The sequence below is a fragment of the Heptranchias perlo genome, chromosome 20 (assembly GCF_035084215.1).
Source record: "Heptranchias perlo isolate sHepPer1 chromosome 20, sHepPer1.hap1, whole genome shotgun sequence".
Classification (NCBI taxonomy): domain Eukaryota; kingdom Metazoa; phylum Chordata; class Chondrichthyes; order Hexanchiformes; family Hexanchidae; genus Heptranchias; species Heptranchias perlo.
The window spans coordinates 29,394,863-29,416,866 of NC_090344.1; the positions used below are offsets into that span (position 1 = coordinate 29,394,863).

The following is a 22,004-nucleotide window of genomic DNA, read 5'->3' on the forward strand; positions in this document are numbered from 1 at the left end:
TGAAAGATAACGAGACCAGCAATGGTCTATAACAGGAGTTTATTATCCAACAGACACATCTACAGTTCCATGGAGCTGCACTCGGAGCCCACCCTGCGGCCCTGCTCCATTTTCCACATAGCAACAGTCCCGACCAACACGGCCACGGAGAGCAGCGCTACCCCAACCGCCAATCCAGGAACACGGGAGGGGGAATCAACAGCAGCATCTGTGGGGAAAAGCCAGGGTTAGATGGGCACCAGTCACTCCATCACGAGAGACAGGTGGAGCATCCTGCTTTACCTTTCTCATCCTGGTGGATCCGAGCAGCCAATCTCTCCTCACCTTCCAGGAAAAGGATGGGTCCATCAGCGGTCACCAAGGCCCCAGACCGGTTATCGGCGCTTCTTCGCCTCTCTGGGGGCGAAGGAGAACAAGAGACAAGAGTTGATGGTGAATAATTAAATCTACAGTTGTCTGCAAATCCTGAATCAGATGGCCTCATGCAAAAAACATCAGGGCCCTGGGTACCGGACAGAGTTTAGAGTTCAGGCTATAATTGCATCTGGTTCTCACCAAACCGATTCTCAGAAGGACGCACCAACTGAGCAGAGTTTGCAATTGCTGCTGCTACAATGGCCAGTCTGGTCTCCTGTGAAGGAGACAGTGTTTGATGCATTACTTTGACCCGCAGTTTCATGAGACCTTCAAATTGGCCAGGTGTCCGGCCCCGGGACATCCTTTCATTTGCACCCTGAACTCCCGGTGTCAGAAAGATGACAATTAGATGCTGGTTAAATGTTCTCCAATGCCAATGGTGGACTACTCCGAACCGGATGCAGAACACACCCATGCCAACAATGGGAGGATTCTGCTCTTCAGCGGTCGGCAAGGAGGGCAGCTCAGCATCCGGGCAATTAGCAAGGAACCAGAAATACTTCATTCATCCCATTTCAAGGATCAGAGCATCCTTCACAATTACTGACCTGGTGCAAGATGTGCTCAGACCCGCTGCCCTAGATTGCCATTCTAAATGGAAACCTGCACCGAATGCAACTGGGAAAGTTCCCAGAACCGCCAGATTCAGGACACTCCTCCTGTGCCCAGTGTTCGGCCTCTTGCTGAGGGAGTCCCGTGTCCAGATGTCCCACACCCACCCCTCCCCATCAGGGTTTAGTTTCTAGTCAGATTACAGGTACTTACTGGGGCTGCAGGGAGCCGTGCAGTTCTCTCGAGTGGAAGGGTAGCAAACCTCAGCACTGCAGTGGAAATAAACCTGCAAAGCGACAGTGCAGTATGGTCAATCCCACAGCTCCCAGTCCGGAGATTAATGCTTCTACAGTCAACCGACCGACAGGGGCCTGCTCACTTAACACCCAGGGAACAAGTGATACCAAGTGACCGGGAAAGAAGCACTGAAGGAAACTCACCTCCCCGGACAGAGCACGGCCCGAAACTCGGTCCCAGAAAGCGAACGTGCTGACTACAAAACGATTATGGTGAGTTGGGAACCGCAAATGGGAATCAGCGTTTACCGGAAGGAGGCGGGTTTTGTAGTTATCACCAGCAAAGGGGCACCTGGAACAGAGACAAAGTGAGTCACACGATTATAGGTTGACATGAAACCAATTATACCAGCGTCTGGAACAAAATATCAACTTCGAAGGAATATTTCCCCAATCACTAACCCGGACTGAAGTAACGATTTCTGTATTATCCCCGCCCATGTCGCCCCCTCCCCAATTTGCCTCAAGCCCCCTCACTCGCTCCCTTACCTCTCCACCAGGAGGTCCCATCGGAGCCCCGAATACGGCTCGGCAGTGTGGGTCGCCCAGCAGTCATTGAGCAGCAGCACAAGGGACGGATCGTTCCTGTTCAGAACACGAACCTCCACAAACACGGGGTCCCGGAGCACACTCAGGATCGGGTAGTCACTGGCCACATACCAGCTCCGGTAGCCACCATCTGAAAAGCGAAACATGAAGGGTGGGCACTATTTGGAGAGAGCCTAAAGTTGGACACTACTATCAGCGAGCACTCGTTACCTTTCGCTATTCTCAGCTCCAGAAGCAGGATCCCGGCCTCAGTGGCAGGCAGTGGTGGAGAAAGGGTGTAAACTCTGGGCTTCACCTGCAGATCAGACTCCTGGCTTCCCTTGTAACTGCACCGGACATGGAGCCTGCAAGAGAACGGACACGGCTGGAGAATTAAGCTGCTCACTGTCTCTACCCGCTGAATGTGCTCCTATTCTCACCTGAAAGGGCTGTCCCGGGTCACCGATCCCAAAGCGCCATCCAAGATCTCAAACTCACCCAACACATCCGTTTCATACAGGACGTTCACGCCATCCAGCTACAAGAGACAGAAGACCATCAGTCCCGATCTGAGACATTGATGGGACTCCGAGCCCGCAATACCTACCCGCGGAGTAGCGCCACATTCAGTGACTGCGAACTGAAAGAGCACAGTGTCTGCAGAGGCCACGGTTGGACTGCACTCAGCTCCGTCTCCATCCTTCAGATGGAGGGTTGTTAGGTTTACAGGCGGCAGCGTCAAATCCTTGGAGATCGCGATCAGGACCCGCCCATCCTTGGTGCAGACTGCAAGAGAGGCAATGCAAGGCGGTTAGTTGCCCCACGGGGAGGGTCAAGGGAACCGTTACCGGGAGGGGGACAAACCCCATCCATGTTTCAGTTTCTATCCCACCCCATTATCTGTCCAATGGAAACCAGTGGACCAACTACAGCTCATCACCGCGCTGCTTGGATTTAAATTGCCCGCATCTCCGATAGAAATTAAATATCAAATCCAAATGGTCAGTGGCAGCAGGGGCCGGAGCTCGTTCACTCTGCCCTTCCACCGTGTGATTCCCAAGTCATCGAGCAACAGTAGAATGATTCGAACTGCAGATATTGGGTCAAAGGGCGATTAACTATTGCCCTTTCTGTATCTGATTAACAGCCCCCCAATCCCACCATCAAATCTACTCTGCGGGATTGGAAGCTCCCAATCCCACCACCGGTTCTACTCTCCGGACTGGAAACGTTTGAATTCCCAACTGGCGTTGTAGGACAAGGAGAGAGATGAAACTGTCCAGGGAAACCGCGTGCAGCTGGATTGCGGGTGACCCTGGGAAGTCCTGGCCCAGAATATAGACGGACCAAGAATACACCCACCTGGCAAATTGTCCAGTGAATAGAAACACGGCGGCGCATCCCAATTCCCCGCATCGAAGCAGCAGCCTCTCTGCACACACTCACTAGCTTTAATGCCCGGAAATCCGCAGTCTTTGCGGTTTTTAGGAGACAACCAACATTTATCGGCGGGGAAAAGAAGAGAGGGCGGCTGAGCTGAACAGATTACAACAAATAACAAAACAAGAATCCCCAACCCCTGCATTATAACAAGCGAACTCTCCTAAGTAAGTGATAAGAGAAAGCCGGCTCCCCCTTTTTATAGCAGCGCTGTTTAACCCGCAGTAACGGAATGTCCCAATCAGCATGAGGCAGAGTCCGTGGCCCACGAGCTCCCGAACATCAACCCGCATTCGCACGGCTCACACGGATGGGCCTGTTTTAAATGGCAGAATGAAGGTGAGACTGGGTCCGACGACAACTTTATTTCTTCATCACAACCAAACTGGAACCAAATCGCATTATTTGTTTTTTTTTTGCTTTTTTAGTCACCTTTATTTTTTAGAACCAACGTCACCTGTAATAGTTTATTAAAAATAGGCCCCATCTCCGTGTGACCGGTGGGAATGCGGGTTTTTCAATACTAATTAATAAACAGAGTGAAATCAATATGTTATTGTCCAGATACGGTACGGTAGCAGAGTGATGATGTTACTGAAATCGTAATCCAGCAGGCCTGGCTGAATAATTCTCCAAGTCATAAGTTCAAATCCCGCCACGGCAGCTGAGGAATTTAATTTCAATTAATTAAATAAAAGCTGGAATTAAAATACTGGTATCAGTAATGGGTTGCTATGAAACTACCGGATTGTCGTGAAAACACATCTGCTTCACGAATATCCTTCAAAGAAGGAAACCTGCCGTCCTGACCCGGTCTGGCCGAAATGTGACTCCAGACCCACAGCAATGTGGTTGATTCTTAATTGCCCTCTGAAATGGCCCAGCAAGCAACTCAGCTGTATAAATCCCGCTAAAAAAAAAGTCATAATAAGAATTAAACCGGACGGACCACTCGGCACGGGACACGACAAAGGTCAAAACAAGCCCAGCTACCCCGCAAAGCCCTCCTCACTAACATCTGGAGACTTGTGCCAAAATTGGGGGAGCTGTCACACAGACGAGTCAAGCAAGAGCCTGACACAGCCATGCTCACAGAATCATGCTTTTCAACCAACGTCCCAGATTCTTCCATCGCCATCCCTGGGTATGTCCTGTCCCACCGGCAGGACAGATCCGACCAGAGGTGGCGGTACAGTGATATACAGTCAGGAGGGAGTGGCCCTGGGAGTCCTCAACATTGAATCTGGACCCCATGAAAACTCATGGCATAAGGTCAAACATGGGCAAGGAAACCTCCTGCTGATTACCAGCTACCGTCCTCCCACAGCTGATGATATCAGTTATCCTCCATGTTGAGCACCACTTGGAGGAAGCAATGAGGGTAGCAGGGGCACAGATTGTACTCTGGGTGGGAGACTTCAATGTCCACTACTGACCGAGCTGGTCGAGTCCTGAAGGATATAGCTGCGAGAGTGGGCCTGCGTTGGGTGTTGAGCGAACCAACACGAGGGAAAAATTACTTGACCTCGTCCTCACCAATCTACCTGTCGCAAATGCATCTGTTCCATGACACAACTGCTCAGTCCTCGTGGTGACGAAGTCCCGTCTTCGCACTGAGGATACCATCCAACGTGTTGTGTGACACTACCATTGTGCTAAATGGGATAGATGCAGAACAGATCCAGCAGCTCAAAACTGGGCATCCATGAGTTGCTGTGGGCCATCAGCAGCAGCACAATCTGTAATCTCATGGATCGGCATATCCCTCACTCTACCATTGCCAACAAGCCAGTGGATCAACCCTGGTTCAATGAGGAGTGTAGAAGAGCATGCCAGGAGCAACTCCAGGCGTCCAAATGATGATGTGTCAACCTGGTGAAGCTACAACTCAGGACTACATGCATGCTAAACAGCGGAAGCAACATGCTATAGACAGAGCTAAGCGATTCCACAACCAACGGATCAGATCAAAGCTCTGCAGTCCTGCCACATCCAGTCGTGAATGGTGGTGGATAATTAAACAAGTCATGGGAGGAGTAGGCCCTGTAAACCTCCCCATCCTCAATGATGGCAGAGCCCAGCACGTGAGTGCAAAAGACAAGGCTGAAGCGTTTGCAACCATCTTCGGCCAGAAGTGCCGTGTGGATGATCCATCTGGGCCTCCTTCCGATATCTCCAAAATCACAGAAGCCAATCTTCAGCCAACTCGATTCACTCCACGTGATATCAAGGAACGGCTGGAGTGCACTGGAATCAGCAAAGGCGATGGGCCCGGACAACATCCCGGCTGTCGTGCTGAAGTCTTGTGCTCCAGAACTAGCCGCCCCTCTCGCCAAGCTGTTCCAGTACAGCTACAAGACGGGCATCTACCCGACAATGTGGAAAATTGCCCAGGTATGTCCTGTCCAAAAAAGCAGGACAAATCCAATCCGGCCAATTACCGCCCCATTAGTCTACTCTCGATCATCAGCAAAGTGATCGAAGGTGTCGTCGACAATGCTATTAAGCGGCACTTACTCACCAATAAACTGCTCACCGATGCTCGTTTGGGTTCCGCCAGGACCACTCAGCTCCAGACCTCACCACAGCCTTGGTCCAAACATGGACAAAAGAGCTGAATTCCAGAGGTGAGTTGAGAGGTACAGACCCTTGATAACAAGGCAGCATTTGACCGAGTGTGGCACCAAGGAACCCTAATAAAATTGAAGTCAATGCGAATCAGGGGGAAACTCTCGAGTGGCTGGATTTATACCTAGCACAAAGGAAGATGGGAGTGGTTGTTGGAGGCCAATCATCTCATCCCCAAGACATTGTTGCAGGAGTTCTTCAGGGCAGTGCATTAGGCCCAACCATCTTCAGCTGCTTCATCAATGACCTTCCTTCCATCATAAGGTCAGAAATGGTGACGTTCGCTGATGATTGCACAGTGTTCAGTTCCATTCGCAATCCCTCAAATAATGAAGCAGTCCGAGCCCGCATTCAGCAAGACCTCGACAACATCCAGGCTTGGGCTGATAACTGCCAAGTAACATTGGCGCCAGACAAGTGCCAGGCAATGACCATCTCCAACAAGAGAGAGTCGAACCACCTCCCCTTGACATTAAACGGCATTAACATCGCCGAATCCCCCATCATCAACATCCTGGGTTCACCATTGATCAGAAACTTAGCTGGACCAGCCATATAAATAGTGCGGCTTCAAGAGCAGGTCAGAGGCTGAGTATTCTGCGGCGAGCGACTCACCTCCTGACTCCCAAAGCCTTTCCCCATCTACAAGGCACAAGTCAGGAGTGTGATGGAATACTGTCCACTGGCCTGCATGAGTGGAGCTCCAACAACACTCAGGAAGCTCGACACCATCCAGGACAAAGCCGCCCGCTTGATTGGCACCCATCCACCACCCTAAACATTCACTCCCTTCACCACCGACCCACAGTGGTTGCAGTGTGTACAATCTTTGGGATGCACTGCAGCAATTCGCCAAGGCTTCTTCGACAGCACCTCCCAAACCTACGACCTTTTCCACCAATAATGACAATAGCAGCAGGCACATGGGAACAACACCACCTGCACGTTCCCCTCCAAGTCACACACCATCCCGACCTCGAAATATGTCGCCGTTCCTTCATCACTGCTGGGTGAAAATACTGGAACTCCCTGCCTAACAGCACTGTGGGAGAACCTTCACCACACGGACTGCAGCGGTTCAAGAAAGCGGCTCACCACCACCACTCAAGGGTGATTAGGGATGGGCAATAAATGCTGGCCTCGCCAGCGACGCCCACATCCCATGAACGAATATATATAAAAAAACTTAAATACTGTGGCTACAATAGCAGGTCAGAGGCTGGGCATTCTACGGCGAGTGACTCAGCTCATGACTCTCCAAAATCTTTCTACCATCTACAAGGCACAAGTCAGGAGTGTGATGGAATTCCCTCCACTTGCCTGGACGAATGCATCTTCAACAACAATCAAGAAGCTGGGCACCATCCAGGACAAAGCAGCCCGATTAATTGGCACCCTAGCCACCATCTTTAACATTCACTCCCTCCAGCGCACCGTGGCTGCAGTGTGTACCATCTACAAGATGTACTGTAGCAATGCAATTCGCCAAGGCTTCTTCGACAGCACCACCCAAACCCGCGACCTCTACCAGCTAGAAGGACAAGAGCAGCAGGCGCATGGGAACAACACCACCTGCACGTTCCCCTCCAAGTCACACATCATGCTCACTTGGCGCTGGGTCAAAATCCTAGAACTACCTGCCTAACTGCACTGTGGGAGAACCTTCACCACACGGACTTCAGCGGTTCATGAAGACGGCTCACCGTCACCTTCTCAAGGCCAATTAGGGATACACAATAAATGCTGGCATTGCCAGCGACGGTCACTTCCCATGAAATCATAGATTTCGGAGAAATGTTGCAGCACGGAAGGAGGCCATTCGGCTCTATATAACAGCAATCCAGCTCGTCCCACTCCCCCACCGTTTCCCCGTAGCTGTGCAATTCTTTTCCTTTCAAGTAATTATCCAGTTCCTGTTTGAAGGCCATGATTGAATCTGCCTCCACCACCCCCTCGGGCAGTGCATTCCAGGTCCTAACCATTCGCTGTGTAAAGAAGTTGTTCCTCATGTCACCTTTGGTTCTTTTGCCAGTCACCTGAAATCTATGTCCTCTGTTTCTTGACCCTTCTGCCAATGAGAACAGTTTCTCTCCATTTATTCTGTCTAGACCCATCATCATTTTGAATACCTTAATTAATTCTACTCGCAACCGTCTCTGTTCCAAGGAGAACAACGCAACTTCTCCAGTCTATCCAAGTAACTAAAGTCTCTCATCCCTGGAATCATTCCAGTAAATCTTTTCTGCACCCTCTCGAAGGCCTTCACATTTTTCCTAAAGTGCGGTGCACAGAACTGGACACAATACTCCAGTTGTGGCCAAACCAGTGTTTGGTAAAGGTTCATCATAACGTCCATGCTTTTTTACTCTATGCCTCTATTTATAAAGCCCAGGATCCCGTATGATTTTTAACGGCTTTCTCAACCTGCTCTGCCACCTTCAAAGATTTGTGCACATGAACCCCCAGAACTCTCTGAACCTGTGCCCCTTTTAGATTTGTGCCCTGTAGTTTATATTGCCTCTCCTCGTTCTTCCTACCAAAATGTATCACTATGCATGTTTCTGCGTTAAATTTCATCTGCCATGTGTCCGCCATGCAGCCAGTCTGTCTATCACCTCTGGAGGTGAATCACTATCCTTCACAGTGTTTACCGCCATTCCAAATTTTGTGTCATCTGCAAATTTTGAAGTTGTGCCCAGTACACCCAAGTCCAAGTCATTAATATATATGAAGAAAAGCAGTGGTCCCATCACTAACCCCTGGGGTACACCACTGTACACCTCCCTCCAGTCCACAAAACAACCGCTCACCACTACTTTCTGTTTCCTGTCCCTTAGCCAATTCTGTATCCATGTTTCTATTGCCCCCTTTATCCATGGGCCGCAATCTTCCTGATAAGCCTATAGTGGGGTACTTTATTAAATGCCTTTTCAAAGTCCATATACACCGTATCAACTGCATTGCCTTCACCTACCCTCTCTGTTATCTCATCAAAATATTCCATCAGGTTAGTTAAACTCGTTTTGCCTTTAACTAATCCGTGCCGGCTTTCCCTAATCAATCCACACTCGTCCAAGTGATTGTGAATTCTGTCCCGGATTATCGTTTCTAAAAGTTTCCCCAACACTGATGTTACCTGACTGGCCTCTTGTTGCTGGGATCACCCTTGCACTCTTTCTTGAACAAGGGTGTAACATTTGCAATTCTCCGCTCCTCTGCACCACTGCCGTATCTTTGGATATTTGGATGATTATGGCCAGTACCTCTGCAATTTCCCCTCTATCTTACATCAGCAACCTAAGATGCATCCCATCCGGATCGGGTGACTTATCTACTTTAAGTGCAGATAGCCTTTCAAGTACCTCTTTTTTTTATCAATGTTTCGCCCATCTGGTATCTCAACTATATCTTCCTATAATGTAACTCTGGCAGCATCTTCATCTTCGGTAAAGACAAATGCAAAGTATTCATTTAGTCCCTGAGCCACCCACTCTGCCTCCATGAGTAGATCTCCTTTATGGTCACTAATCAGAGTAGGGCTCTTACGACCCGTTTAATGTTTACATGCCTGTGGAAGACTTTTGGATTCCCTTTTATGTTGGCCTCCAGTCTATTCTTATAATCTCTCTTTGACCCTCTTATTTCCTCTTTCACATCCCCTCTGAACTTTCTATATTCTGCCTGGTGAATGAATACATAAAAAAAAAAGTTAGGATTTCCGTCAGCCTGAAACAAAAAGTTATTAGTTGATTAATGGCGATTTGAACAACTATTCGTCTTTTTTTCAGAGTTTAATGAGTATTGCGAAATTAATAGAGTAAACTATTTTGTAGAAGTTAATCCACTGAACGGGAAAGGGACCCGTCTCCCACACTGAGAGCATTTGCAGAAGGCAGCTATCATCTGAGGGTTTCCTATAAGATTGTGTGCAACAGCGTTTCTGTAGTGTAGTGGTTATCACATTCGCCTAACACGCGAAAGGTCCCCGGTTCGAAACCAGGCAGAAACATTTTGAAAACGTTACCCACTAAAATTCAATCAGTGTGAAAAAAGCAAGAATTCAGTCTATCGTTCAATGTGAATAAAATACCACACCTCACAGAAGAGGTTTATTTTCCATTCTCTGTGTAGTTCAATACAAACTCAAACACTACACATATACAGACAGTGTTTCACACTCACTCACGTTTCCTGAACTGACGGTGCAGAAAGCCCCTCTCAAAGCTACACATTGCGAATAATTTAAGCTGATTTGTGAGAGATCATTGAAGGCTCCTGAAGTGCAGCCTCGGTTAATAACCACAGTTATAGACAGCATTGCGGCCGCGGCAACAAACATCAGTTTTTCGATGTTTGATGTTCCCCAGCTCCCGGATTGATTGAGGCCACGACAGAAACAACATTAAGCCCCTCTTTCGGCCCCGCTCTCTCCAATCACACGTTGCTGGCGGGAAGCTGCAATTCCCGCTACAGACAACGCATTACTGCCCATCCCTGGGAAACAAGGCACCACCGAAGCTTTGACAACACATCGCAGGCATCGTCTGTCCCGGAGCTGTTGCTCCGCAACAAAGGCAGAACTTAACAGCTGTTTCAAAATTTATACCTTGAACACTGGACTCTGATATCACTACCCGCTTTAAATGTTTGATGCTTTAACGAACGAGCTACCCAGGCTCGCTAGTCGTTAAGTTCCTATCATAAATATTCATAAGAGGACTCTGAATTATCCCTCGAAGACGTCGAACAGGGGTGATGGTCACTGTTCTAAAATTCTCAGTCACGTGTTGAGGGGTATCCTTGATTTTATTGAACATGATCTAAGAAACATGGACAGCGAACTCGTGAGCTAAAATTCTTCTTGTTTGTGCCAAATGTCTTGTCATTCGTTAGCACCAATTAAAATAACACTTTACCCATTGGCCCAAAAGCTGAACTTGTCCCACACGGGAGCTGGAAAAGACCTCGCGACCTTTCAGCGTATTAACATCTGTAAGCTGAATAATTTCACCCGTTTCACAGTGACACCAGGCAGCAGATTTCCCTTCCAAATTTTCCCCACACGAAACTTCCAACCGATGAATATCCGCTCAACGAAAAGAATAATCGTATGTTTGGTTCCTTCGATTTAAAGATCTCATCCCGGCCCCTTTGCCATATCAGCTGACGCAGAGATCCCCCTCTCCCTCGAAAACAACGAAACTCGCATCTGCTCAAGCAAGACGGAAGGCCAGAGGAACCCAAGTGCCCACATGGGAACACTAAGAAGTAGATGCGTCATGGAACATACCAGTTGCACTTTGAACTCCGGTTAAAATGCTCGGAGTGAAATGTTGGATTGTTGAAGGTGAGACTGAAACTCACAACCTGAGCACTTCCAGAACCCATACTGCTTTCATCAGTACCGAAATAACAGTGTTTCTAACAAACAGCTTGATTTTCGGCCTCTCAATGGTCGCTTCGGAATCTTAATCAAAGAGAAGCCGTCAATCAAGAGGCGCTTCGTCAAATATCCGCAATGATCTTTAAAAGCCGTGGAATCTGAACAAAACTCCAAAAGATAAGAACTTTTATTTATATTATTATTAACTGAAGGACATTTTTGCATGGTACTTCATGGAGGATTGAGGCAAAGTGGGACCTGAGACTCAGAAACTCTCTCTGGGCTGTCCGTGACTGAAGAGATGGAAGTTATTTCATTTGAAAACTGAGGCGCGGAACTTTCTCGTGGAGAAGTGAGACAGAAGATTGCAGTTGGTTAGTGGCAGTTGCCGGGGAGATCTAGAGGAGAGGGAGAAAAGTCAAAGTCACAGCTGCGACTGCTCAAGTGCTCTGCTTAGCTGTAATATTTAAAACGTAATGTACAGTACAGGGCAGTGTCCGAGGCCCAATCATCTTCAGCTGCTTCTTCAATGACCTTCCCTCCATCATAAAGTCAGAAATGGGGATGTTCGCTGATGATTGCACGGTGTTCAGTTCCATTCGCAACCACTCAGATAAAGAAGCAGTCCGTGACCTCATGCAGCAAGACCTGGACAACATCTCGGCTTGGGCTGATAAGTGGCAAGTAACATTCGCGCCAGACAAGTGCCAGGCAATGACAGTCTCCAACAAAAGAGAGTCTAACCATGTCCTCTTGACATTCAACGGCATTACCATCGCCGAATCCCCAACCATCATCATCCTGGGGGTCACATTGACCAGAAACTTAACTGGACCAGCCACATAAATACTGTGGCTACAAGAGCAGGTCAGAGGCTGTGTATTCTGTGGCGAGTGACTCACCTCCTGACTCCCCAAAGCCTTTCCACCATCTACAAGGCACAAGTCAGGAGTGTGATGGAATACTCTCCACTTGCCTGGATGAGTGCAGCTCCAACAACACTCAAGAAGCTCGACACCATCCAGGACAAAGCAGCCCGCTTGATTGGCACTCCATCAACCAGCCTGAACATTCACTCCCTTCACCACCGGCGCACAGTGGCTGCAGTGTGTACCATCCACAGGATGCGATGCAGCAACTCGCCAAGGCTTCTTCGACAGCACCTCCCAAACCCACGATCTCTACCAGCTAGCAGGACAAGGGCAGCAGACACATGGGATCAATACCACCTGCACATTCCCCCCCAAGTCACACACCATCCCGATTGGAAATATATCGCCGTTCCTTCATCGTCGCTGAGTCAAAATCCTGGAACTCACGACCGAACAGCACTGTGGGAGAACCTTCACCACACGGACTGTCGCGGTTCAAGAAGGCTGCTCACCACCACCTTCTCAAGGGCAATTAGGGATAGGCAATAAATGCCGGCCTTGCCAGCGACGGTCACATCCCATGAACGAATTTAAAAAACCCTCAACCAAACAAACAGAACTTTTGGATGGGTTCACTAATTGGGAATCGGATTTAACTGCTGTGGTTCGGCACACGGCCCCACACTGCTGAACTCCCAGCCCCTTCCATCAACACTCGATTTTTTTCACACACCGACTGGATTTCAACATGTTGCTGTTCCATCTGAAATTCATCAACGGACTCTCTGCCAAAATATCGAGTTAATCCTAATGCTTGGTATCCTGGCAATTCCCCACGCTCACCATAAATCTTTGGTCCTTCCAGCATGCTGCAAGCAGTGACAAAATCTGTTCTTCCACCGAAGTTTTCTGCTGATTGGATATTTTCAACATTCTCGATTTGGGTGCATGGACAGGTCATATTGTCCGGTCAGACTTTCTTGTCCTCAGAGTCCAGGGCTTTGCATTCAAAAAAAGAAAATAAAAGCGCTTTTATTCTGACTCAGCTCAGACGAAAGGTCATCGACCTGAAACATTAATTCTCCTTCTATATCTAAAGATTCTGTCTGACCTGCTGACGATTTCCAACATCGAATGTTATTATTTCAGATCGGCAACATAGCCAGTATTTTCATTTTGAATAAAAGGGCTTTCCAAGTTCTGCTTATGTGACGTGGTAGCCGAGAGGTTAAGGCAATGGTTTGTTAATCTATTGTGATCTGCACGTGTAGGTTCGCTTCGCATCCCATCTTCTGCGGTGTTGTGTTGAAGTCTTGTTTCTCTCATTCATTCCATCCAGAAGGTGTGGTTGCAAGTCCAATGCTTCTCGAAACGGCAGACGGAGGTTTTTGCGTTGTTTGCTGCAATCAGCAACAGTTCTTTCCACGAAGGTGTTGAGATTGAGAAGATCGCGACGCAACCAACGTACAGCGGTAATCCTGGTAAAAAGGGTCCATCTTGTGGTCAACGTCAGAGAAACTTGTCGACCAAAATTGTGTTTTGTATCCCGGATCATTCCGTGTCTGTGTCTGTTTCAAAGGGATTTGCGGTAAGACCCGGATCATTCCGTGTCTGTGTCTGTGTCTGTTTAAAAGGGATGTGCTGTCAGTCCCGGATCATTCCGTGTGCGTTTCACCCGATTTTCTTGATGCCTTTTTACTTCTGAGCTGAAATGACGATCCTCCCTCGAGAAGAAGTTTCACCGGCTGCTTCGGGTAACTGCTAGGAAAAATAACAAAAACTGATGAGACCAAGTTCATTCTGCTGGGCTTCGATTCCAATCTCCGCACTCTATCCCCCATTCAGACCCACCTCCGCCTGGACATTATAATCTGCGATATTCATAAGGGAATGAAGAAGCCGAATATCATCGTTGTAATTATCGTGCTTCCTCAACACTGAATAGCATCAATTGTAATGATTCAGAAGGTAATCATAGAATCATAGAAGCTTACAGCACAGAAGGAGCCCATTCCGCCGTGGTACCTGTGCTGGATCTTTCCAAGAACTGTCCAATTAGACCCACACCTCACATTTTTCCCTGCAAATTAGTCCTCTTCAAGTACATGTCCAATTCCCTCTGGAATGATTCTACGGAACCTGCTTCCACCACCCTTTCAGGAAGTGCGTTCCAGATCTTAACAAACCCTCAGTGTGAAAAAATTCTCCTCAATTCCGCTCTGGTTCTTTTCCCAATTATTTTAAATCTATGATCTCTGTTTACCGACCCACTTGCCAGAGGAAACAGTTTCTCCCTACTTGTACTTTCAAAACCCCTCATTATTTTGAATATCTCCATTAGGTCTCCGGTTAACCATCTCTGCTGTAAGGAGAATAATCCCAGCTTCTCCAATCTCTCCACATAACTGAAGTCCCTCATCCCTGGTATCATCCAGGTCAACCTGCTTTGAATCCCCTTCAATGCCTTTTCATCCTAAAGTGTGGTGTCCAGAATCGTACATATCGTCCAGCTGAGGCCTAAACACTAATTTGTAAGGATTAGTATGACTTCCTTTTTTTGTATTCAATGCCCCTATTTACAAAGCAAAGTATCGCTTATGCTTCATAAACCGCCTTATCAACTTGCCGTGTTTTGTGACTATGCTCCCCCAGGTTCCTCTGCTCTTCCAACAACCCCCCCCCCGCCATAAATTGTTCCATTTAGATTATACTGCCTCTCCATGTTCCTCTTCCAAAAGTGCATCACTTCACACTGATCTGCATTAAATCTGCCCATTTCACCATTCTGTCTATGTCCTCCTGAAGTCTGCTGCGATCTTCCTCAAAATTTACTGCTTTGTCAAGTTTTGTAATATTCGCAAACTTCGAAATTGTACTCCCTATTCCCACATCCAAGTCATTTATACATAACTAGAAAAGCAATAGTCCCAGTACCGACCCCTGGGGGATCCCATTGCATATTTCCCTCCAGTCAGAAAAACATCCGTTCACCACTACTCTCTGCCTCCTAACCATTAGCCAACTATGTGCCCGCATTACCACTGGTCCTTTAACCCCACGTGCTTCCAGTTTGCGAATAAATCTGTTATATATTAATTTCTAAAATGTGACCTGAAAATAACTGTAACCCCGTTATCCCATTCGTAAGCAATGAGAATACAGATATTAAGACCGAGTGATAGATCAGGTTCATTGCCATTACCCGCAGGTGACGGGACCCGAGGAGGGGAAGTCCCATCCGGGTTTATATTTTCCGAAAACGGAGACGGAAAATCGCAAAGATCATCCCGTCGAAATACAACATTTGACTGAAGATCCGTCAGCCATATCCCATCCAGACCTGGCCGTTCAATTAAGCCTGATAATCCATCAGGGGAAAACAGAGAGAGAAATAGAAGAAATGCAGACAGAGATAGAGAGAAGCACGCAAAGAAAATAATAGTATAAATCTCCACATTCGGTGATTAAGCTGAAGCTTAAAGTAAATCCCATATCTTGAAATCTTATAGGTAAACATTTGACTGGATTATCTCTTCATTTCTGAGAGAAGCACTGTTTGGTAATTACAGCTCTTATTTATTTCGCACTATTAGTGTGAATTGGTTTCGAACGCCCAGTGGATTTCAAAGTCCATGCCTTGCCTCATTCGCTCGTTAACCCACAGGTACCGCGCGGCTGTAAAAGCAGGCTGCACAGGAGCTTTGCAGACTGCATATTCAAGACATATATCACACGCGACACGTGCAACCTGCAGTTGTGTGTGCATTAGCGGTTCAGTGGTGGAACCCTCGTCTGCCGGTGGGATACCAGCGGTTTGGTTCCAGGCCAATGCAGCATTCTTTACCATTTCATTCTTCACACATCAGATCGCCTGAATTGGGATAAATTCACGTGCCGGCTTCAATCTGTAAAATTTCTTGAAAGATTATCTTCATTTAGTCTCCGTGTGTTACGTGGACAAACCCTCTGCATTCTGTCCTCTGGTGCTCAAACATGCTCTGCTGGAGATAAGTCAAACCTGCCTTCTGTACCGCTGAAAAGATGTGAGAAAGCAATTGCTGATTTTTGATTAAAAATGGGAACACAACGGGGCTCATCCGGTTTGAACCAATGAAACTCCCTGAGCGAGAATCAGACCCAAAGATAACGGAGACGTTCAGCCAGGGTAAAATTCCGCTCCCATATACCCGATCCGCCATCCTTTCAGAACGCTGTGTGCATCCAATCTCGCTTTCTTGTACCATGTACGATGTAGAGCAATATCAGATTCTACACCAATTATTTCATATCAACAATATTAGTCTCTCTTTATCAAATTCGTTTTGAATGTACGACTTGTAATATCAAGTAACACTTTGCAGAATGAACTGCGCTGAAACGACATTGTCGTCTGTCTCGGCATCGTCACATTACACACTCGACCACAAGTAAACTTTACTCAAATTGCTATTTTCATTCATATGAGAGCGAAGAGACGTAAGTGGACATTTGCAGATAGCAGATGTACCAGCATTGGTGGTTCAGTGGTAGAATTCTCGCCTCCCACGCGAGGGACTCGGGTTCGATTCCCGGCCAATGCAGGAACGTTTTGCATTCTGCACCAATGAGCAACTTGGGAACTGGAATCGGCCATTTTGCCCCTCGAGACTGTTCCGCAATTCAATGAGACCTGATCTGTGACCAACATCCATCTCACCGCCTGAGCATCATTGGTTCACAAAAACCGATCAATCTCAGGTTTAAAATTAACAATTAAGCTCGCATCAATTGCTGTTTGCGAAAGAGAGTTCCAAACTTCTACCTCCCTTTGCTTGTGGAAGTGTTTCCCAACTTCATTCCTGAAATTGCTGACTGTAATGTTTAAGCGATGTCTCCTCGTCCCAGGATCCCAACGAGCAGAAATAGTTTCTCTCTATCGACACCAACAATTCCACTTAATATCTTGAAAACTTCGATAAAATCAGCACTTAACGTGCCAAATTCCAGGGTAAACAACCCTAGTTTGTGTCATCTCTCCTCGTAATTTAACCCTTGGATTCCAGGTATCATTTTAGTACATCCATACTGCGCTCCCTCCACAGCCAATATATCCTCCCTCGGGTGCGTTGCCCAGAACTGAACACAGTACTCCAGGTGTGGTCTAACCAGAGCTTTGATTAGCTGTAGCATAATGTCTATTCTCTAGTATTCTATTCCTCTGAATATAAAGGCCAGCATTACATTAACCTTTTTGATTATTTTCTGCACCTGTCCATGACATTCTAATGACTATGTAGCTGGACCCCTGAGTCCCTTTGGACCTCCACAGTTTCGAGCATTTCATCATTTATTAATTATTCTGAAATATCCTCTTTAGGTCCAAAGTGGATGACCTCACACTGGACTAAATTGAAATCCATTTGTCACAGTTTTGCCCATTTATTTATTATATTAATGTCTCTCTGTAATATTGTTCTTCCATCTGCAATGCTTACAATGTTGCCCATCTTGGTGTTATCGGCTAATTTGGATATGTGGCTTTCTATCCTGTCATCTAATATCAATGAGGCCGCCTGAAGGTAAATTCACATCGAGCTTCAATCTCCTCATCAGCTTGAGACATTTATTTACTTCACATGCGTTTCGCCTTGGAAAGTTCCGCACTCTCTCCTCTGGATCTTAAAAATGCTCTCGATATAATTCAATTCGACCAACAGCAACACTGAAAAGGTATCAGAAGCCAATTGGTGACTTTTCACACAAAGCCTTGTGGTTGTCAGGGTCGTCGCGGATTCGAACCCGGGACCGTTCGTATCATTAATCAATAATATCCCCAAAGTAAGAATCATATCCCGAGAACAACAAATCACTGTGGCTGCTGTCGTGCAGCCAGCATAAAGGTCCGATGCCTCCCACAGCCGATCAGCCTTCTTTAAGACCGCTTCTGTCCATCCCATCTCGTTTTCTATTCTGGTGTACAGCAATATCAACCTGTACACTAACTATTTCCAGTCACCAGTATTAGTCTCCCTTTACCAAATGATTTTGACAGTACGACTTGTATTATCAAGTAAGACGTTTCAGAATTAGTTGCTCTGAAACTACCTTGCTTGGGAGGATACTGAGAGGTGCAGATGAACACAGGGACGTTTGAAGTGCATGTCCACAGATACCTGCAGTTAGATGGAAAGGTCGATAAGGTGGTTAAAAGGCACACAGGATACTTTCCTTAATTAGCCGAAGTACAGACTGTAATAGCAGTGAGATTATGCTAGAACTGTATAAAACATTAGTTAGGCCACAACTTGAGTACTGCGTGCAGTTGTGGTCATCACATTACAGGAAAGATGTGATTGCACTGGAGACTCGTGAGTCCCCAAAACCTTTCTAACATCTACAAGGCATAAGTCAGGAGTGTGATGGAATACTCTCCACTTGCCTGGATGAGTGCAGCTCTAACAACACTCAGGAGGCTCGACACAACCCAGGAAAAAGCAGCCCACTTGATTGGCACATCATCCACCACCTTAAACATTCACTCCCTCCACCACCAGCGCACCGTGGCTGCAGTGTGTGCCATCCACAAGATGCACCTCCCAAACCCGCGACCTCTACCACCTGGAAGGACAAGGGCAGAAGGCACATATGAACACCGCAACCTGCACGCCCCCTCCAAGTCACACACCATCGTTACTTGGAAATATATCGCCGTTCCTTCATCGTCGCTGGGTCAAAATCCTGGAACTCCCTTCCTAACAGCACCGTGGGAGAACCTTCACCACACGGACTGCAGCGGTTCAAGAAGACGGATCACCTCCATCTTCTCAAGGGCAATTAGGATTGGGCAATAAGTGCTGGCCTTTCCACCGACGCTGACATCCCATGAATGATTAAAAAAATGTTAGGATTTCCTTCAGTCTGAAACAGAATGTTGCTGGTTGATTAATGGCGATTAGAACGAGTATTCGTCTTTTTTACTGAGTTTAATGAGTTTTGCGAAATTAATACAATAAACTATTTTGTAAAACTTAATTCCCTGAACGGGAATCTGACCCGGCTCTCGCACTGAGAGCATTTGTAGACGGCAGCTATCATCTGAGTTATGCCAATATGCATTTACACAGTGAACTTTTCGTCTTGCAGTAATTATCACGCACGCCGAACACACTCAATAACTCCGGTTCGAAACCGAGCGGAAACATTTTGAAAACGTTATCCACCAACAATTAGTGAATATAAATGAAGCAAGAATTCACTCTGTAGTTAAATATGAAAAAAACACAATACCTCATCGAAGCTCTGCACAGTTCTACACAAACTCAAGCATTACAGAGATACCGACAGTGTCTCTCCCTCACTCCCGTTCCCTGCCCTAACGGTGCAGAAAGCCCCTCTCAAAGCTGCACATTGCGACAGATTTCAGTTGATTTGTGAGAGATCATTAAAGAATCCTGTAGCGCTGCCTCGGTTAATAACTGCAGTTCTAAACAGCACTGCATCCATCAGTTTTTCGATTTCGATGTTCCCCAGCTCCCGGATTGAGTGAAGCCACGACAGCAACAACATTCAGGCCGCCTGTCCGGCCCCGCTCTCTCCAATCACACGTTGCTGGCGGAAAGAAGCGAATGCCGCCGAAGAAAGCGCATTTCTGTCCATCCCTGGGAAACAGGATACCACCGAAGCTTTGACAGCACATCGCAGGCCTCGTCTGTCCCGCAGTTGTTGCTCCGCTGCAAAGACAGAACTTGCCAGCTGTTTCAAAATTTACAGCCTGAACCAGACTTTGAACCTTCAGATCATTATCGGTTTTTAAAGTCCGATGTTCTTCCGATTGAGCTACCCGGACTCGCGATTAGAAAAGTTTCCATTATGCAGATTCCTGTGCTCGGAATTATCCCTCGTTGACGTCGAACCATGATGAGGATCCCTTTTTGAACATTCTTAGTGACGTGTTGAGGGGATTCCTTGTTTCTGTTGAACATGATGTAAGAAACGTGGAGAGCGAACTCGTGAGTTTACAATTCTGTTTGTTTGTGCCAAATGTCTTGTCAATCGTTAGCACCAATTAAAATAACACATTATATAGTGGCTCAAAAGCTAAACTTGTCCCACACAGGAGTTGGAAATAACCTCTCGACCTTTCAGCGTATTAACATCTGTAAATTGAATAGTTTCACCCGTTACACAGTGACACCAGGCAGCAGATTTCCCTTCCAAATTTTCCTTACACGAAACTTCCAATCGACGAATATCCACTCAACGAAAAGAAGATTTGTGTGTTTGGTTCTTTCGATTTAAGGACTTCGTGTCGGCCGCTTTGCCATATCAGCTGTCGCTGATCGCCCCCTCTTCCCTTATAAACAAGTAAACTCGCACCTGCGATTGCAAGACGGTCGGCCAGAGGAACTCAAGTACCCACAAGTGCCTACATAGGAACACTAAGAAGTAGATGCCTTATGGAACATGCCAGTTGCACCTTGAACTCCGGTCAAAATGCTCGGATTGGAAGGTTTGTCTATCCAAGGTGCGACTCGAATTCAGAACCTAGGTATTTCTAGAACCCTCTAATTACCGCAGGCTGACCGATTGCACCACAACCTTATACACCCAGAAACGCTACTCACTGTGATATCTAATTCGATGCTAGCGACAAACGTGGCGATACGGCTTCCTATACCTTCACCTACGTAATTTATACATACAGTCAAAAGCTAATGCCCCAGCACTAATCACATCCTGCCAATTTGAGTACATACCTTATTATTCTGGCTCTCTGTCTCCCACCTTCTAACCAACTCCGAACCCATTTCATTAGGTTGCCTTAAATTCTACGCACTCTCATTGTTGTTCACAGCTTCTTATGTGGTACCTTATCGAATGCATCTGGATGTGAATATTATATAACACCCAAGGAAACTCCATTATCTACCACGTTAGATACACCTTCAAAAAGTTCAACTAGTTTTGTTAGACTTGACTTACCCTTTACAAATCCATGCTGGCTCTCGCTGATGACTTCATATTTATCCAAGTGTTCAGTCATTATTTCCCTAATAACAGATACTGGTAACTCCCCCACAACAGACTTCAGACTAATGGGTCTTTAATTTCTAACTTTATCTCTCCTACCCATCCTAAATAATGGAGTGAGATTGACAATGTTTCAATCAAAGGAACAATTCCTGAATTAAGAGACTTTTGAACGATCATGACTAAAACATGTACAATTTCCTCGCCTATTCCTCTTAGTCCCCTGGGATGGTAACCATCAGGTCCTGGAGATTTGTCTATCTTTCGTCTCATTATTTTCCCCATTACCATTATTTTACTTATTCGAATCCCTTTGATCTATTTTCAGTTTTCCCCGTGTCTCTGGTATGTTAGCTCCATCCATTTCTGTGAAGACCGATGAAAAGTAAATATTTGGCAAATCTGGCATTTCCTGATTTTCAATTACAATATCACCTCCATCTGTCTTTAAGGGGCCCACATTACTCTTAGTCACCCTTCTTTCTCTTAATATACGTGTAAAAACCTTGATTATTGTCAATATTTTCCCTCACAAGTTTATCTCCTTTTCCCTTTTTGGACCTCTTACGATTTTTTAGTTTCGGCACCATAATAAACAACACTTCGCTGTAAAGTTTGGCTCAATAGTTGTCCAATGTCAGAGCGAGAATTGTCTGAACCCCTAATTTATTTAATGTAACAAACACAAGCACACATAATCATCCGTGTATCAACGCACTGAGGGATACACAAAGTTAAACACAGAGAGAAATGCAGGCGAAATTGGGATGCACAGGGAAACGGACAAGCGAAATAGACAAAGATAAAACGGTCTGAACCCCAAACCGACAGTAACGTGTCGCTGATAGATATTAGTGAGAGGAGGTGGGTGAACGATAC

The 22,004-nt window shown here is 46.5% G+C and overlaps 1 protein-coding gene and 2 non-coding genes across 3 annotated transcripts; 2 read left to right on the forward strand and 1 right to left on the reverse strand.

Annotated features, from left to right (window-relative positions):
* Window positions 1-36: 36 nt before the first annotated feature.
* On the reverse strand, window positions 37-13,077 carry LOC137336007 (zona pellucida sperm-binding protein 4-like). The gene is made up of 11 exons (XM_068001511.1): window positions 12,960-13,077; window positions 11,292-11,402; window positions 3,240-3,329; window positions 2,401-2,579; window positions 2,234-2,331; window positions 2,025-2,158; window positions 1,755-1,944; window positions 1,410-1,557; window positions 1,183-1,255; window positions 283-396; window positions 37-208 (listed from the first exon to the last, which is right to left on the reverse strand). Exons 1-11 carry the CDS (start codon window positions 13,075-13,077, stop codon window positions 60-62), a joined length of 1,404 nt encoding a protein of 467 aa, XP_067857612.1. The 3' UTR covers window positions 37-59.
* trnav-aac (transfer RNA valine (anticodon AAC)) lies at window positions 9,798-9,870 on the forward strand. Its single transcript has one exon. It is a non-coding gene; the product is annotated as a tRNA-Val (tRNA).
* Window positions 13,078-16,625: 3,548 nt separating the features above from the next.
* trnag-ccc (transfer RNA glycine (anticodon CCC)) lies at window positions 16,626-16,696 on the forward strand. Its single transcript has one exon. It is a non-coding gene; the product is annotated as a tRNA-Gly (tRNA).
* Window positions 16,697-22,004: the final 5,308 nt, after the last annotated feature.

Excerpts from the sequence above, each read along its gene's own strand:
- LOC137336007 (XM_068001511.1), bottom strand. The coding sequence starts at position 13,077 with ATGACCTGTCCATGCACCCAAATCGAGAATGTTGAAAATATCCAATCA. Across the intron at positions 11,403-12,959 it reads GGAAGGACCAAAGATTTATG|ATTCCACGGCTTTTAAAGAT; the intron begins GTGAGCGTGGGG and ends AGTTTTGTTCAG. Across the intron at positions 2,159-2,233 it reads ACCCGGGACAGCCCTTTCAG|GCTCCATGTCCGGTGCAGTT; the intron begins GTGAGAATAGGA and ends GTTCTCTTGCAG.